The sequence below is a fragment of the Raphanus sativus genome, chromosome 2 (genome assembly GCF_000801105.2).
Source record: "Raphanus sativus cultivar WK10039 chromosome 2, ASM80110v3, whole genome shotgun sequence".
Lineage (NCBI taxonomy): Eukaryota > Viridiplantae > Streptophyta > Magnoliopsida > Brassicales > Brassicaceae > Raphanus > Raphanus sativus.
In genome coordinates this window covers 31,577,205-31,593,972 of record NC_079512.1, presented here as the reverse complement: position 1 = coordinate 31,593,972, position 16,768 = coordinate 31,577,205, and the positions used below count along the sequence as shown (strand labels likewise).

The following is a 16,768-nucleotide window of genomic DNA, read 5'->3' as shown; positions in this document are numbered from 1 at the left end:
TCTCTTGGTTCCATGAAAATCTCTGAGTCTCATTGGTTGTTAAAAAAAAATCTTTTTTTTTTCATTTTGATATCCATGCAAATGGGATTGCACAAAGACGTCCTCGAGAACACAACGACCGGAATAATAATCTTTGGCACATATAATTGATTTAATTATTTAACATGTAGAAGATTGGAGACATCAAGATACTTGATTTTGGCGGCATATTACTCTTTAGAAAAAAAGGTAAGCTAAGCAGCATCTAGCTCTCAGCTTTTGGCTAACCTAAATATTGGCTAAGCTAGATGTAGTGTTGTCTGAATTGTCTCTACATGCCTTTGCCTTATAATACAGTTTTTGGATTTACTTGCATTCTTTTTCATAACTCGTATGTCTTAAGATTCCTTTGATCATAGCTAGTATTTTCCTATAAATTTAAAGGAATTCAAGAATACACTTGTTTTTTTAATATACGACTAAATACATCCAACAAGCTCTTATATCATTGGGTTCAATATAACCAAAGTTGTTTGCACGATTGCTACTGTTCCACTCATTGTGGATTTGCTTAATTGACCAAATGATATAAAATATAGGAATCCTGCAAAAGCATTCGCAATGGGCGTTGTCCAACTTTTGAAATATCCCACGCACAAGCCATATGATATGAGGAGTATAACGGAACTGTTTATTGTAATGATCTCAACATGGCAGAACAACAAGGCAAACAAATGTTATCAGGTATAATCAGATTCAAAACCAGTAGAGAAATTAATATTGATCTTTTTTTTTTTTACTAATCCTAAGCATCAAGAAAAGCTCTCCCTTTTTTTCTCTCGCGGCGAACCTCAAGTCTTCGTTTTCTCTGCATCAAATCGACGGCACAACCGTCGACTCTGGCCTCCGTCGACTTTCCAGACTCGACTGAAGCCTCTTTCTCTCCCCAGCTCAAAGATCCAATGTCTCTTCCACCGACGGATTTAATTGACCAACTCCGCCACGAGATCCATGAAGAAGCTCCTCCTCCGGCCATCATTCTTCCTCCTGCCTCTGGGCCTGTCAGTGTCGCTCCTGCCAGTGTTGTTAACACTGTAGAAGAAGCGGGTGATAACGAGATTGGTGAAGAAGCAGCTGATGAGCATGAGACTGATGAAGAAGCGGGTGATGACGATTCAGATGAAGGTCCCACCTTTGTTCCCTCCTTGGGTGCGTGGTCAAAGCCACTTCATTTCACGCCACCACCGACTCCACCGGAACCTGCAACTCCAAGGTTCCAAGTTACAGAGAGGCTACAAAGTCAAATAGATTCATTCTGGCCGTCCATTGGTGAAGCTATTGTCAACGGTCCCAAGAAGAAGGGTCATGTGATGTTTCCTAAGAAATCAGTGACGCAAATGCCGGTAGATAAAATCCCACCTCCGGCTCTCAAGGAAGATGGTAGCCTTCGGTTTCCATGGGCTGCCCGAATGAACCAATCTTCTAGAAACTTGTTTCGTGCCACTGAGCCGACATACCGACTTGATGGAACTCCTCAAGTGACAATCCCCTCTAAGGTACTTAAGCTAGGACCTGAGAATAAGGAAGAATATGTTGTAGGACAGTTTCATAGGTGTTCTAGCCCGCCTGGAGGTCTTATTCATGCAGTGTTGAATAGGTTATGGGGTCGAGAATGTAGGATATCCTGCCGGAAGTTGGGGGACTCTTCGTTTTTGTTCCATATCCCTCATGAAAATACTCGTAAATGGGTTATCCAGCGAGGTGTGTGGCATGTTGATGATTGTCTTCTCTTTGTGTCTCCTTGGAATCCGGTAACCTCTTTCAAAATCCCGGAGATCTCTACCTTACCAGTGTGGGTCAACCTCAAGAATATCCCAGATTCATGTTTTTCTAGGTTAGGCATTAGTCACATAGCATCGGGTTTGGGAGAACCAATGCTTACGCACAAGCCTCGCTTAGATCCAGCAAATATGGGAGAAGCAAAAATTTTAGTTGAAGTTGAGCTAGATAAGCCATTTCCGAAGCTAATTGCGCTTGATGACAAGCAAGGCAATATCTTTTTAGTAGAGGTAGAGTATTCTTGGATTCCTAGTGCTTGTGATAGATGTGGAGCACTTGGCCATAAAGAGAAAAGGTGTCTAGTACCTCCTAAACCTCATGATTCTGTTCCTGTTACTAAGGAACCTCAGGTTACAAACGATGAGATTCCAGTGGTGAATATCGTTCATTTGGCACAGAATTCTTTTAGTACACTTATGGAAAATTTGGAGCCATGTTCGGCCTCGCTCTCTACCCAACAGGCACTTAACACTCCAGAAAAGTCTTTGACCACTACACCTTCCGAGGTTGCAGCTGTCACTCCCTTTACAGATTCGCATGAGGTACATTCTACTTCTTGCTCAGAGATTGATGTCACTATCCCTATGTTAGCAGCTACAAATGTTGCTCCCTCTCATTCACCTATTATGGAAGATATTCCATCACAATCTATCATTGTGGAAGAACCTGGTTTTTCTGCAAATGAGCATCAAATTGACCCTACCACTCCTCCCACCCACAATCAACAACAATTCTATAGAGAGTCGGAGATTCCGGTTACTTATGGAAAAGGAGCTGGTTTTGATGTGGTTGGAGAGTCTTCTGGTTATAACTTAACTAGAGGTGGAAGGGAAATTAAACCAACACAAAAATTTCAAGATATGGAATGGACAAATGTTAGTGGAAGAGGTAAAAGAGGTCGTCGCGGCCGAGGGAACCACAACCACTAGTTAGTGTCTTTCTATTTCTGTCTTTCTAGGATTCAATTGTGAATCTTTCTCTAGAGTTCTTTAATTCTATGCTTGTTGCAAACTTTTCCAAACTTATGAGTTAAAACTCATACTTGTATTTTCTTATGCATTTTAATTGAAAGCTCTTTTTCAAAAAAAAAAAAAGAAAAGCTCTCACAACGTCGACGATTGGGGCCATACAAATCGGACACTTCTTACTGCTCCATTGCAATTCATGAGCACATTTCAGACACGCGCACATATGTCCACACCTGCAAACCAAACAAACAATAAAAATCAAGACCGGCAGTTATTTTAGTTCAATACTGTTTGAGTTTTGTAATCATGATATGGCAAACGCACGTACCTATACAGAAGCGAGTCAACAGGCATCTCAGAGCAAACGCAGCACTTGCGTCTTAACGGATTCTTACTTTCTACTCGTTGTTCTGCGGAGGAGCCTAAGAAGATTGTTTCATTAGTTTCATTTCTCGTAATAAGAGAAAGTTTAAACGGTTAATGTGATGATAGCAAAACTGACCAGAGCGACAAGAATCTTGAGTCGCAGATTTCTGGAAATGAAGTTGCATATCGGTGCAAGATTTAACGGTGTTTCGCAGTTCTAGCATTTCTCGTTGAAGCTGCTCCATTTGTTCCCTGAGATCACTTATCATCTGCATTTCCTGCGTCTGTTAAGTGAAGATCAGACAACATTAAAAAAAAAAGTGAAGATCTTAGCTTACTTCGCCAACACGTAACCTAACTTCTTCGGAAAAGCAGAGCAAGTGTTAAAAGCAAAACTCACAGTTTGACTTGTGGCAGATGAAGGCTCAGGCAGAGATAAAGACGTTGTCGGTTCGTGATCCTTGTCAATATCTTGATCCCTGAAACTCCACGAGATCATCAACGTACTACTCCTTTCTGATGATTGGCTGCAAGCGTCAAGATCAGCTTCAAGAATTGTGTCGCTTGCAGCTTCAAGATTTGTCTTCTCTGGTTTTTCCTCTGTTTCGTTATCTTCTTGGTTCCTTGCTGAACACTCTTCAACCCACTCTGCTGCTTCTTCTTCTTCTTCTTCTTTTTCATCTTCACCTTCTTCTTGATTGATTGGTACGCTTAAGTGATTTTGCACGAGACTGGTCATCAAATTATCGATTTTTTGTCGCAAGTCACTCGTCAAGAAGTTTGAAACTGTTCGGCTGCACAGCAACACGCAAAAGATAAGAAATATTACAATCTCATAAGTTAAAATGAAATTTGAAAAGGACTTTGAGAATTGAAATCATAGGTTATATACCTCTGAATAAGGTTACATATGTCCTTTTTATCTGATTCAGTGTTGAGAACCTCAAGATACCTTTCTTTCCTTAACTCTTCCCAGTAACTTCGAGGCCTCGATACATCGTAGATCCAATCAGTTGAGATTTCTCCAATGTAATCATCAAAATCTCCATAATCTTCATAGTCATCATCATCATCATCATCATCATCATCTTCTTCTTCTTCTTCTTCTTCAACTTCTTTTTCATCCCAATCATTTGCAAACTCTATTGCTACTTCTTTCACCTCTTCATCCTGTTGTGAAGCATTCTTCTCTTTAGCCTTCTCTCTAGAGACTTCTTCAATTATATTTTCTTGAAAATTGTTCCCATCAGTGTCTTTAGTAGAATTAGCTTCTATATTTTGCAGAATAAAGATTTCTTCACCTTGTAGTGGAGGAGTTATCTCTTTACCTCTCTCTGGAGAGCCATGACATGCAGATTCTTGTGCTGGTACAATAACTTCTTGAGAACTCATGACTTTCACCTCAATGATATCTTTGGACTTGGCTTCTCCAGAACAAATCACTTCCTCTTTCATTATTCTTCTTCCTTTCTCTTCAGGTTCACACATTATTTCCCTACTACTCTCTCTTTTGTCCTTCATTTCTTGTGTACCAACAACTTTCTCCAGTACTGTTTCCTTTGAAGTAGTAATACTTCTCTCCCCAGTTTTGACATTAATGATTCTCCATGAAGCTTCTTGCAACACTTCATTTCTCTCGGTATTAGGTTTGCCTGTTTTACCTCTACCTCTGTCCATAGAATATCTTCTCCTGCTCTTTTTATACTTGGAGTTCCACATTTTCACCTTCTCAGCTATCCCCATGAATGTGTTTCCTTCCTCCATTTCTCTCCCTTCTTTGCTTTCCTTCTCAGTAGGTTTCTTTAAACCATTTTTATTGTTTCTGCTTGTTGTCTCCTGGACAACCTTTTCATCTTCTTGTGCAATACTTTTTTGAGGATCCCCCCTAATCCCTATGGACTTAGTTTCTACAGAAACACAGTCTTCCTTTTCCTTTCTTCTTACTTCTTTCTCAGGAAACTCACAAGTAGTATTGCTTCTTTCCCCACTTTGGACATTATTATTATTGGTTCTTCTTGTAGCTTCTTCATTTTTATCAACTCTCTCAGTATTTGCTTTGCCTTTCTCTGTCCATCTACTCCAATTCATTTTCTCCTCTGAGTTCCATCGGTTCACCTTCTCAGCTATTCCAACCAAAACATTTTCCTTAGCAATAGCTTTTTCCTTTGTTTCTCCTCTGCCTTGTGTAGTTTCTTTCTGAAGGGTTTCCCCTATAGGTTTCTTTAAACCACTCTTACCCTGTGCACTTTCACTCAAAACATTTTTCTTGGCTGTTTCCTTCAACAACTCCCCCTTCTCCCCTCTCCCTTCAAGACCTTCTTTAGCATCAGCTTTTTCCATTGTTTCTGCAATTTCCTTCTTAATAGTTTCTCCTGTGGATTTCTTTAGACCATTCTTGTTTTCTATAAGTTCATTCAAGACAGCTTTTTTCGTGGTTTCCACCGCAGAAACCATTTCTTGAGCCAGTGTTTCTCGCTTTTCGCCTCTCCCTTGTGCATTTTCCTTCTTGCTAGTTTCTCCTGTAGGTTTCTTTAAACCGTTCTTGTTCTCTACAAGTTCACTCAAGACAGCTTTCTTCGCGGCAGAAAGCACTTCTCGAACATCCTTCACATCAGTCTTCTCCATTGTTTCCTCCACAACTTTCTTCTCCAAAGGCTTCTGAGCATCTTTATCCATCACCCTTCCCCGAGAAGAGACAGCTCCAGTCTCAATGTTCCCAGAGTTTGTCTTATTTTTCTCCCTGCATTTCATTTCATTTACTTGACAATTCAATATCTCTCCAAGAAAAGAAAAGCAACAGAAACCATAAACCTTAAATACCTACTTGAGAAGATGCATCACACCAGACCCTCGTGGTGACCGGTTTAAATCAGATCCTCCTGCCCTGTTTAAATCGGATCCTGCTGCCCATGACTTAGACCGATACTTATCTTGAATTGCAATGCACCTTTCGTAACATCGTATCCTAAGCGTCGACTAAACACAACACAACAAAAATAAAAAGTAATAACATCTTTAGCCCTAATTAAACCCTAAAAATTCTAGCATGAGATACAAAGCAATTACATATACCTGAATCCTTCCCCGGTGGGTGAACTTCGAAACACAATGACGATCTAATAAACAAACCAGCTCTTTCTCTCGATCACGCATCATCTGAACTAACAAATCAGCAAAGGCTTGTCTCCCTCTTATTCTTGGGGAACAAGAAACCTGAGGAAAACTTCTTGTTTCTGTTGTTGTTGATGTTGTTGTCTGAACTTCTTTACCATTTTCGTAACTGCTGCTTCCGTTGTCGTTATTACCCGTTGCTGTTTCCGTGTCGCTGCTTAGTTTCCTGATTATATCCATAACTCTTACACCTTCTCTTTCTTTCTCTCCGGAAACAGATTGTGAGTCAGATTCAATCTCTTCTTCTTTCTCATCCTCATTGCTTCCTTCTTGGATCGGTTGTATGGTTTCAGATTCTTTGATCGGTGGTTCCTCACTGAGAGACTCAGAGTTCTCTAGCGCGTTTGATCCCGAAGAACTAGTTCTGCTATCGGTTTGTGATTGGTTTTGGTTCGAGCTCGTTGTCCTCGCCTCCCATATCTGAACCAGAGAAGAAGCCGGCATGGTTTCTTTCCTTGACGTGTTCTTATCTAGTTGACCCGGATGAGATAATTTCGGATCCGGGTCGGATCCTATAGAAGACAATGATGATGACCGAGGTTCCTCTGTTTTCGAAACAGAGGATTTGCTGGAAGAACATTCAGGAACAGCTTTGGTGGTGGATTCATCAACATTCTCACCGGAGGAAGCGGTAACGTTTTCGAGATGATCTCTGACAAAAACATTGAGATTCTTCTCTAAGGCCACGTGTATGTTTCGGACATTGTTGTTGGTGTTGTTGTTGTTCTTGGTCTTCTTATTGTTGTTGTTGTTGTTGTTGTCTCCACGGATGCATCTCTCGTGAGGGCTCAATGCGTAATTAAAAGCCTGAGACGTTTCTACATCAGATGTCATCATGAAACCATTTTCTTGCAACACCAAAATCAAGAACACAAATCCTATTTAATCGGATCTTTGTCTATAATTTCTTATTTCTCGACCTCATCTAGAGGAGAAGAAGAAGAAGAACAAGAGCATCAAACAAGAAGCACAAAGTTTTGATTGACAAGAAGAAAGCAAAGAGATAAAACAGGGGAAAACGAAGAGACAGAGCCCAAAACAGATCAATGGAGAAGAAAAAAATAAAAGTCTGTGCTGTTTTTCTCTCTCTGTTTAATTTTTAATAGATTTGATTTTACTATCATCCACAAATATTATTTAGGTAAATAATCCTACCTTTTTGTATAATGACCCAAAAAAATCCAAAAATAGATGAGTTGATTCTTGTATATCAAAGTTGTAACTTTTAAAACTAAAAATAAAAGTTTTCAGACAGTGTCAAAGAAAGAGGGAGAGCACACTTATAGCATTGTCTAAATTGGAGTTGACTCGTTTAATTGATACATGTATTTACCTTTCTTTTATTCAAACTTACTGGTAAGTGCTAACATTAGAGGAAATTAACATGAACATTTTTTATTTAATCAACCCAATGTATATATGAATCTGGATATATTTCAAGTCTCAGTGTTATTGAATTATCATGTTTTAAAAGGAATGGACTTGAACATTTTTTTTTATTTAATCAACCCAATGTATATATGAATCTGGATATATTTCAAGGATCAGTGTTATTGAATTATCTTTTTTTTTGTCAAACCTCAGTGCTATTGAATTATCATGTTTTCAAAATTTAGTGTTATCTAAAAGAGTTTTTTTTTCAACTCGTGTATTAATTCCATGTAACAAAAAAATATCCATTATCATATGATTATGAAATCTACATTAAGAATATAAGATAATAACTTTTTTTGTAAATTTATGAATTATATCAAATACATTTTCAAGTAGAAAGTATAAAGGACATATACTCATAAAGGAATAAATATACGGTCTTTGTAGCTGATATATGAGTATATGACTACATTTTCTTATATTTGATGTAACTTATTATGTATGTTAATTAATTTATAGTCTTTAATTAGAGTGTCATCGAAAGTTAATCACATATTAAATGAAAATTTAGTTTTAGCTTGATTACACTTGAATAAAAATGTATATTTTCTAGGTTTGTTGTTGTATTTTATTTATTACGAATAATATTAGTTCGTAAATATTAATAGAAGAAAATTAAGAAATAGTATTCTAAGGATCAATAATAAGGCTACTATATATATTTTATACTTGCTAGTTTATAATACAACGGGAAATTACTGAAATCAAAAGCTAAAAATTAAAAATCAAAATTCAAAAGAAACATAAGTCCACTAAACAGAAACATAGGTTGATCAGAGAGAGACTCATCGACCAAAGAAAAACAAAATTTCAGAGAAGAATTTCAGGGTGGGATACTTTGATCAAGCTCCGTCGCATGCCATGGCAGTTTTGATCCTCTCGATTGTGCATTTAATCAAATATCGACTGTAGCCACTGAATCTAAAGAGAGTTTAGCTGTTGGAACAGAGTCAAGATTTGGCAGGAACGCACTCTTAAATGTTTCTCGTTCAGATCTGCATGGCGCAGTTTTGGCGACATATGCACCATAAATGGCTGCTCTCTCCCTGACGTGGGCATTCCTCTTCTTCAGGACAAGAACATCTTCACCTCTATCCAGCTCTGAAACCTGACGTGTTCGAGCCTCCAGTTCATGCCACATCTTATCTTTTCTTCTTTCCTCTATCTACCAAAGCGATGATGGCTATTGAAGGTGAAGGAGGAGAGTTCGTTTGGAATAGCAGAAAACCATATTACCTCAAACTTGATAAGCTTGGCTTCCCAGATCGAGTGAAAGTGATAGAGCTGTGAAGTTGTTTTCAAGAGCTGAAATGTATGAGAGCTAACGCTGAGTTCATGCGAGCTAAATGGTTTGCTTTGCTTGATAAGTGCAATGTTTCTAGGAAATGATCTCCAAATCTTAGAAGTGAAAGGCATGCACTAAGGTTGTACGTGAACAACTGAATGAGCAATAGAAAACATCTTAAATTTTAATTAGCATTTGAAAATTCATTTTTCATATTTTCTCAATTTCTTATTTTTATCATACATTATATGATTATCTTACCACTATAAGATGTCAAAAATATGTAATTATTTTTCTTTTCATTCTTTTTGAAATTTCCTTCTATCTTAATTATGATAGTAAGTATAACAAAGTTTTTAAGAACACAAATTCTAACTATGGTTTTTCTTATACCATTTGTTTTTGAATCCATTGATACATATATGCAACTGTTCAAGCAAAAACAAGTATTTGTGAAATTACCACTCTATATAAATGCAGATATAAATACAGAATTTCATAAAGAAACAAATTCAAGTTTGCAGTCTCATTCATGTCTTCATCATTAGCAGACATCACTTTACAGCTTCTTATAACCGGCTGTTCTGTTGTTGAAGACATAGAGAAGGCTGTCACATGCTTGTCTAGAAGATGGTCTCTCTTGTGGAGAAGTTTTTGTGCACTGAAGTGCAATGTCAAGCACCTTATAAACTGCTTCTTCTTCAAATGGCATCAGCGGCTTAAGCTTTGGATCTATGAGCTTCTCTCTTGCAGAACCAATTATCTCAAGCTGTGTTTCAACCCATCTCACCATATTCATCTCTGCACCAAACACTGACTCAGTAGGCATTTTCCCGGACACAATCTCCATCAACACTATCCCCATACTGTAAACATCACTTTTCTCAGTTGCCTTCAATGAGTAAGCATACTCTACACACACATATTTCAAAGCATTAGATTTTTAAACAGTTAATAATGTTCTAAAAATAAGTCTAGACGGCAAATCGGAACTAAACTAAACAATTTTTCTAGACCGATGTTTTTACGTTAGTTGCCCACCGAGTTCATAATTGCCGCCTAATGACTTCTTGAACATTGGTTAATATGAAAAAACAAGGAAGTTTGACAAGAAGATAAGTACCTGGAGCAATGTAGCCATAAGAGCCAGCAAACCAGGTATTTGATTCAGTGTTGGTATCATAGTTCTCAGTTAAGTCTTTGGCCAGACCAAAATCTCCCAAGTGTGCTTCCATGTTGGAATCAAGGAGCACATTACTGGATTTGATATCACGGTGTAGGATAGGAGGAACACAGTCATGATGAAGGTACTCTACTCCTTGAGCCAATCCCACAGCTATTCTCAATCTTGCTTCCCAGTCCAAAACCTTCTTCTTTTCAACCTCAGGTTTCTCACCATGAAACCAATCCCAAACACTTCCATTCTCCATATACTCATATATCAACAGATTCAACCCTTCAGACTTACTACTACAGTAACCCATCAACTTAACAAGATGCCTATGTTTGATTCTCCCAAGGGTCTTAACCTCTCTGCTGAAGCTTTTGTTAGACATGAGATCATCTTTCCATAGAATCTTCTTCACAGCAACTGTCTCACCGTTCCCAAGCTCAGCCTTGTATATCTTCCCAGACCCTCCTGAACCAATCATGAACTCTTCGCTCAAGTTACGCGTGGCGTCCATGATGTTATCCCACTTGATATCTGACTTTGAAGAAGCTCCTGTCCTAAAGAGAGGCTTGTGCGTAGCTTGTGAAGAGGAGCTTGACGACGAATAAGCAGTGCTTCCATCCCCCACTTTCTTGAAGAAATCCTGCCTTTGTTTGAAGAAGAGAGCGATTACAAGTATCATTAAAGCAATGGCTGCTAAAGCTGATACTGCTGAGATTGTAACAACTGATCTTGGACTAAGTTGCTTGTTGTCTCTTCCAGCTCTGTTGCAATGACTAAGAGGGCTTCTTCCACAGAGACCTGTGTTGCCTATAAAGGAATCAGCTGGCCATCTTGAGAACTGTTTCTTGAGTTTGCCTTTGAAGTTATTGAAAGAGAGGTTGAGATAGCCCAAACTCTTCATATCTCCTACAGCTCCAGGAACTTCACCGGTGAGCTGATTGTGAGACAGATCAAGTGTTTCTAGCTTCGTCAACGTCCCAATACTAGAAGGTATACCTCCGGTGAAGTTGTTGTAGCTGAGGTCTAAAGCACTCTGAAGATCTTGAAGCTGTCCTATCTCAAAAGGGAACTCTCCTGATAAGCTGTTTCTTGATAACCTAAGCTCGTATAGATTACTAAGCTTGACAATACCTTGAGGAAGCGAACCTGAGAACTGGTTCTTATCAAGGTTAAGTACATTGAGAGCTCCCAAATTACCAATCTCCTGAGGGAATTACCCGTTAAGGAAGTTTCCATCAAGAGATAACACAAGCAGCTTTGTGCAGTTGAATAACTCAGCAGGTAAAGATCCATCAAACTGATTAGAAGAAAGCTTGAGCTCTCCTAACTGAGAAAGCTTTCCAAGCCATGGAGGTTGGACGTTCCTGTTTCACGAACCCGCTTTGCTATTTCCTATTAACTTGTCTTATGCCAACTGCTCCGGTGACGTTCTTGAGATTTCTCCTTGTATCATCTCTTCCTTGATATTACTTCTAGTCCTCATGATACCATTTCCTAGCTGAAAATCCATTCCCCGCAATACTTATTGTTTGTATTGCTAACACCCGAACGCTTTGGTGACTACATCACAACAGCCTTTGGACTTACCAGCAGACTTCTTCAGATTTACCAATACTATATATAACATGTCTTTGATATTGATTCTTCCTGACGTGAGTTTAATTTCCTTGTCCTCCCTGAGAGAATTTTTTCCAGTTCTCTTATTGTGATTTGTGACGCCAAAAGAAAACCATACTGTTCTCTTATCCTCCATGTTGCTCGTTAATCTATCCATGCACTCATCCTCTTTACTTGGATGCCTTTTTATATTTTAGAACATATCTTCTCGTGTTTCTTTTGTATTCATTCCCTTTTTAGAATCTTGCCTTCTTCTATCTTGGAGCCTTCCTTATGTTTTAGACTAATACACTTCAATACTAGACGTCACAAAGTTCTGACATCCCCTCCAGCAATACAGTTTCAAGACATTCCAAATTGTGGTTAAGCGATTTTGGCGTTCATGCTCATTTTTCTACTGACATGTTTATCTACTAAACTCCACAGCTTCACATTCCATATGCTTGCAAATTACTCTTCCAAGAGCTTGTGTCAATGTCCATCGCACCACGGATGCTTAATAAAGACCTGAAATCAGCTAAAGTGCAAAAAGTGAGAGTTTGTGCTCTTCTGAGTTTGTAAACATTCGAGCTTTCTTGTTTTCTTTTGCTCGCATCTTTGTGAGAAACTAAACTTTAAATGTGTAACGTTTATTTGGTATTTCTGTTGAAACTAAAACTAGAGAGTTCTATGATTATATTTTAAACTTTAGCTATTATTGTTCTAATAAGGTGAGAAAATCCATTGGACCATCGATAATAACTTATTGTTTTGCTGAGAATCACAAGGGGCATGTGAAAACAATTATTATATTTTTTTAAAGAGTTTGGTATTTTGACTCTCTCATATGTTAGTCGTAGTACTCGGGCACCTCAATGATAAAATACTTCCTCTACTGAGAGGCTCTTGAATGTAGCGATTCTGGTTCCGATAATTTTTATATATTTATTTTTCGCTAAGGGAGTTCTTATATAATTTTTATATGTTTTTGTTAGAACATCTTTCGTCCTCTGATTAATATAAAATAGGTAAAGAAACGATTATGTATCTTTTGATCACCAATGATGCTCTTATAGTCTCATCGTCATATAATGAATGATAAAAGAAATATTTTGATCAAACAAATGCAACAAAATAAATCTTATGTATTTCCAGAGGTAAATATTGTAATTAATATGAGAGAGGAATAAAGTGATAACAATAATGTTAATACATAACACAAGAAAGATGAAAAAAGGAGGTTAAAGCCTTAAAGGAGTTGAATGGTGCACTTTGATGAAAGTATGGGAAGAGCCATTACATTAGCTCGCACGAACTCCCTATTCTTGTCCGGGTGAACACCAACTTTTACAGTTTCAAGACATTCCAAATTTCCCAAGAAATGTCTCATCTGTTCCACCTCTTGAAAACAACCTCCATAGTCTGAAATCTCTAGCACCTTCACTGGACATGTGTGTAGACAACATTTCTTCTTTTCCATCTTCTTACTATTTTTCTGACTTGGATTCTGAGGGTTACAAGCGCATGCATCTCCACATCTATTTGTTACTTTGTGAACAAGACCCTAAAAAAAACATACAAATTAAGCCATGTTTTTTAAAACAAGAAAGAAAGAAAAAACAGTATATACCTTGAAGACTAAAGTTCGTAGAATTGGACAAGACTCGAGCAGAAGTGGCATCACTTGCCAACCTCTTTGATTGTTACTCTCAATAGATAAATTTAGAAGGTTGTTGAACGTAGGCATGGGTTCACAGCAGAAATGGAACACCTCAAGGGAATCAGGAGACAAGTGAAGGGTCGTAATGTTTCTTATAGCCGCAACTAGACATGTAACATCACCGAATATATGGGGGCTTGGATCATCAGGAGGACAAAGATAACCATGATGATCGTAAAAATAATCATCATCGTAGTCAAAATGACTAGTTGACATCCATAACTTGAGATCCAGCCTTGCTTCGACAAGAGAATCCAAATCATCAACCTCATAATCTGAAAAGACAAAACTAGAATAGTCAAGGTAGACTAGACTTGGTGCTTGGATATGAACAATTGAGCGAGTACTTTCGAAATAAGCTGCCGCGGCATAGTAGTCTGTAAGATCAGGAAGAGGCGTAACAATCACAAGACGCTTGATGGATGCATGTATCACATCCGCACCACCAATGGTTTTCCTCATATCAGGAAATTCGCAGTCGCGTATGGTTAACTCTTCCAGCACAGGACAAGCACTCATCATTTGGAGATAGCAAAAATGAGAGAGCGCAGTGATAAAAGAAAGTGATCTGAGGGCTGGGAAAAACACACGCTGAAAGCGACGAATAGCATAATGACCGCAGATTGTGAGCTTAACCAGTGTGGTACTCCTTAGTAACCTAGGTTCTATACTAACATCAGTACCAGGGTTTGGGGCGTACAAGTTTAGTTCCAATAGACCTTTTTCCATTGCAGTCCAAATCCAACGGTTGACGCGGGCAGATTCATCTTTGTAACTCTCAGTCATAACCATACGACACAGAGAGAATGTCTTGATGGCGGGAGAGTTGTGTAGCAGAGCAAGTGTCTTGTCTACGAAATCAGAGAAGCGTTGTGAACCGTTTGTTGCTTCTTCTTCGTTGGGATAGACAACCATCGACTCATCGAAACTAAGGCTGTCTACAAGAGACAGCAGATTCCTCCACCTCTTGGACAGAACCGATGTGGAAGCAGCCACTTTTGTCGGAACTAGAGACAGGATCTTGCCAAGTATCTCATCTGGCAAACTGCTTATTGAATCCCTCATAGAATTACCAGCCGAATTTAGTATCGAGACCTGAATCAAACAGTAGAAGCGTTCCGAATCTTAAAAACAAATCTCAAACAAATAAGAATCAGCGAGGATAAATCGAAATTGAACGAGAGAAAAGGTGACTGAGGAAGAGAGTAAAGTTTTGGATTTACCAAAAGAAAAGCTTACAACGTCAGAGGAAGGACCAAAGAGCCTGAGAGCTTGACGATAGAAGAATTGAGCAGCTGCGTTTTTTTTTTTCCTTTTTTGACAGAGAACACAAAGCGCAGTTTTTATACTAGTAGATAAATGTCCAATTAGTTGCCCAAAAAAAAAGATAAATTTCCAATTATCACGTTTTTCTAATTCTTGTTTTTTTTTTCTGTTCAAATTTTTGTTTGTTATATCCTTTCTTATCATATAAAATTGGATTTTCTAAAATCAAGGTTGAAGCCAAGTGACTGTTTGAAGCAATTTCATGAGCACTTAATAATCTTGGATATATAGCCCACGCCTTGGACCCCCCACCCCCCATGTGATAGGGTTGTATTGTCTTCTTGGTTTGATTTTGAGAATTGAACCTGTACAGAAGAGTTTTCCACCTCAACCAACACCTGCCTTGTAAAGGTTCCTCATTGTCTCTACCCCCCCCCCCCCCCCCCCCTTTCCATACACAGTTCAGACTTATCAGCTGTCTCAAGTAAGTAAGAGAACAACTAAAATCTGAAACAACCCCTGCAATATGAGTCTTCATGTTTCCCCACGATCCCTTTTTCCTTGATGTTGTAGACCTTCACATATATGCCTCTCAGGCAGGCTGGTGCGTTACAAGAACTGGGATCTTCGAGAAGAGACAATGTTATTCTGCTTACTACTAGTTGCATGATCCTTTCTGATACCCTCCAGTTTCTGAAAATCTCAAGCTTCTCTAGAAAATTCTATGTACTTTAGTTAACTTTGGTTTCATTGTGTTCTTAATTTTTTTGTGGTTTTACTATTTTTTCAGTTTTATATTAGATTTAATTTACATAGTTTATTTTTAACAATGTTTCTTTAGTTCTCTATTTAATTTTAGCAACTTTGATTTCAATACGTTCTTATAATTTTTTTGTGTTTTAAAAAAGGTTTTTTTTTTGTTTTCACCAACATGATGATGACTCCATGACATCTCTTATAAAAACTAAATTAGAGAAACCTGATTGAACCGAACCGAACACAAATCTAATCGAAACTGATCCAAACTAAATATGATTTATTTCGGTTGGAAAATTTTAGAACCGAATTAACCAGACCAAACCGAACCTGAAGCAAACCGATAAAATAACAGATGTGTCTACCCCTACTTTTTATCATTTAAACATACTTAAACTAATTGTTTTTGAAGATGGTGCTGATACTCCATATAAAATAAATAGAACTGCAAATGTCGAAGATGGTGCTGATACTCCGTATAAAATAAATAGAACTGCAAATGTTGAATCGTCTGTAATATTTTTCATAGTTTATTACAATAATATTAAAACAAATGTATATTTTAAAATGAAGTTGAGTTTAGAAAAATTTCTAGTCATATGAGCACTTCTATCTGTTAAGCAATGTTTTCTTTTGAAAATAATTTACTGTATTGATCATGTTCTTCGACTTTACTCTTTGATCTTTGAATACATATATGCGTGTATTAACATTCTCATGAGGTTAGAATGATAATAAAACCCATAAGACCATCCAGTGGCAGAGCCAGCCATATTTTTCACTAGGGTCAATTCAATCTCATCCTTAAGTTATAGGGGTCAAATGAGCTATATTTGCAATGTTTCATTAAATTTGTTCTAGTATATCAGAATTTATATACCCTTTACCGTAACGGTGGCTCCGCCACTAAAACTATCTCCAATAATGTTTCAGTTTTCACTTTTTACTTCATTTTAAAGTAACATTTATGTCAATATTGCTTCATTTCTTGCTTTAAAACGAAACAGTGTATCAAATTTCTTGTTTCTTTGGGATTGAATAAGTTTGCATGCTTAGATAAATTGACCTTTTACTTATATGACTTGGAATATTCAAAGTTTTCTTCTTCTTTTTTTGCTGAAATGCAGATGAAGATCGGGATTAATTATTTAGTGGTCTTTGAAGTCTTCAGAAAGGAAAGTATCTTCCTCTGAAGTCATCTCAAGTGCTTGTTT

The 16,768-nt window shown here is 37.8% G+C and overlaps 2 protein-coding genes and 1 pseudogene across 4 annotated transcripts; all 3 read right to left on the bottom strand.

Annotated features, from left to right (window-relative positions):
• Positions 1 to 661: 661 nt before the first annotated feature.
• Positions 662 to 7,519, bottom strand: LOC108840985 (uncharacterized). Of its 2 annotated transcripts, none has more exons than XM_057003092.1 (8): positions 6,225 to 7,519; positions 5,977 to 6,128; positions 4,045 to 5,892; positions 3,553 to 3,946; positions 3,289 to 3,436; positions 3,115 to 3,196; positions 2,924 to 3,019; positions 662 to 806 (listed from the first exon to the last, which is right to left on the bottom strand). In XM_057003092.1, the coding sequence occupies exons 1-8, from the start codon at positions 7,158 to 7,160 to the stop codon at positions 785 to 787; spliced, it is 3,678 nt and encodes a 1,225-aa protein (XP_056859072.1). In that variant the 5' UTR covers positions 7,161 to 7,519; the 3' UTR covers positions 662 to 784. The 2 variants fall into 2 exon arrangements, with proteins under 2 accessions (XP_056859072.1, XP_056859071.1); XM_057003091.1 differs by having other exon boundaries at positions 3,115 to 3,208; positions 6,225 to 7,518.
• Positions 7,520 to 9,601: 2,082 nt separating this feature from the next.
• On the bottom strand, positions 9,602 to 11,726 carry LOC108839439 (LRR receptor-like serine/threonine-protein kinase GSO1; annotated as a pseudogene).
• Positions 11,727 to 12,937: 1,211 nt separating this feature from the next.
• Positions 12,938 to 14,894, bottom strand: LOC108828400 (F-box/LRR-repeat protein At1g48400). Of its 2 annotated transcripts, none has more exons than XM_018602095.2 (3): positions 14,772 to 14,894; positions 13,443 to 14,627; positions 12,938 to 13,376 (listed from the first exon to the last, which is right to left on the bottom strand). In XM_018602095.2, exons 2-3 carry the CDS (start codon positions 14,595 to 14,597, stop codon positions 13,062 to 13,064), a joined length of 1,470 nt encoding a protein of 489 aa, XP_018457597.2. In that variant the 5' UTR covers positions 14,598 to 14,627; positions 14,772 to 14,894; the 3' UTR covers positions 12,938 to 13,061. The 2 variants fall into 2 exon arrangements, with proteins under 2 accessions (XP_018457597.2, XP_018457588.2); XM_018602086.2 differs by having other exon boundaries at positions 14,756 to 14,871.
• Positions 14,895 to 16,768: the final 1,874 nt, after the last annotated feature.

Coding starts and splice junctions, on each gene's coding strand:
- LOC108840985 (XM_057003091.1), bottom strand. CDS start 7,160: ATGATGACATCTGATGTAGAAACGTCTCAGGCTTTTAATTACGCATTG. Junction 5,893..5,976: donor GGTGTGATGCATCTTCTCAA/GTAGGTATTTAA, acceptor AATGAAATGCAG/GGAGAAAAATAAGACAAACT. Junction 3,209..3,288: donor TCAAGATTCTTGTCGCTCTG/GTCAGTTTTGCT, acceptor CAATCTTCTTAG/GCTCCTCCGCAGAACAACGA.
- LOC108828400 (XM_018602095.2), bottom strand. CDS start 14,597: ATGAGGGATTCAATAAGCAGTTTGCCAGATGAGATACTTGGCAAGATC. Junction 13,377..13,442: donor TACGAACTTTAGTCTTCAAG/GTATATACTGTT, acceptor TGTTTTTTTTAG/GGTCTTGTTCACAAAGTAAC.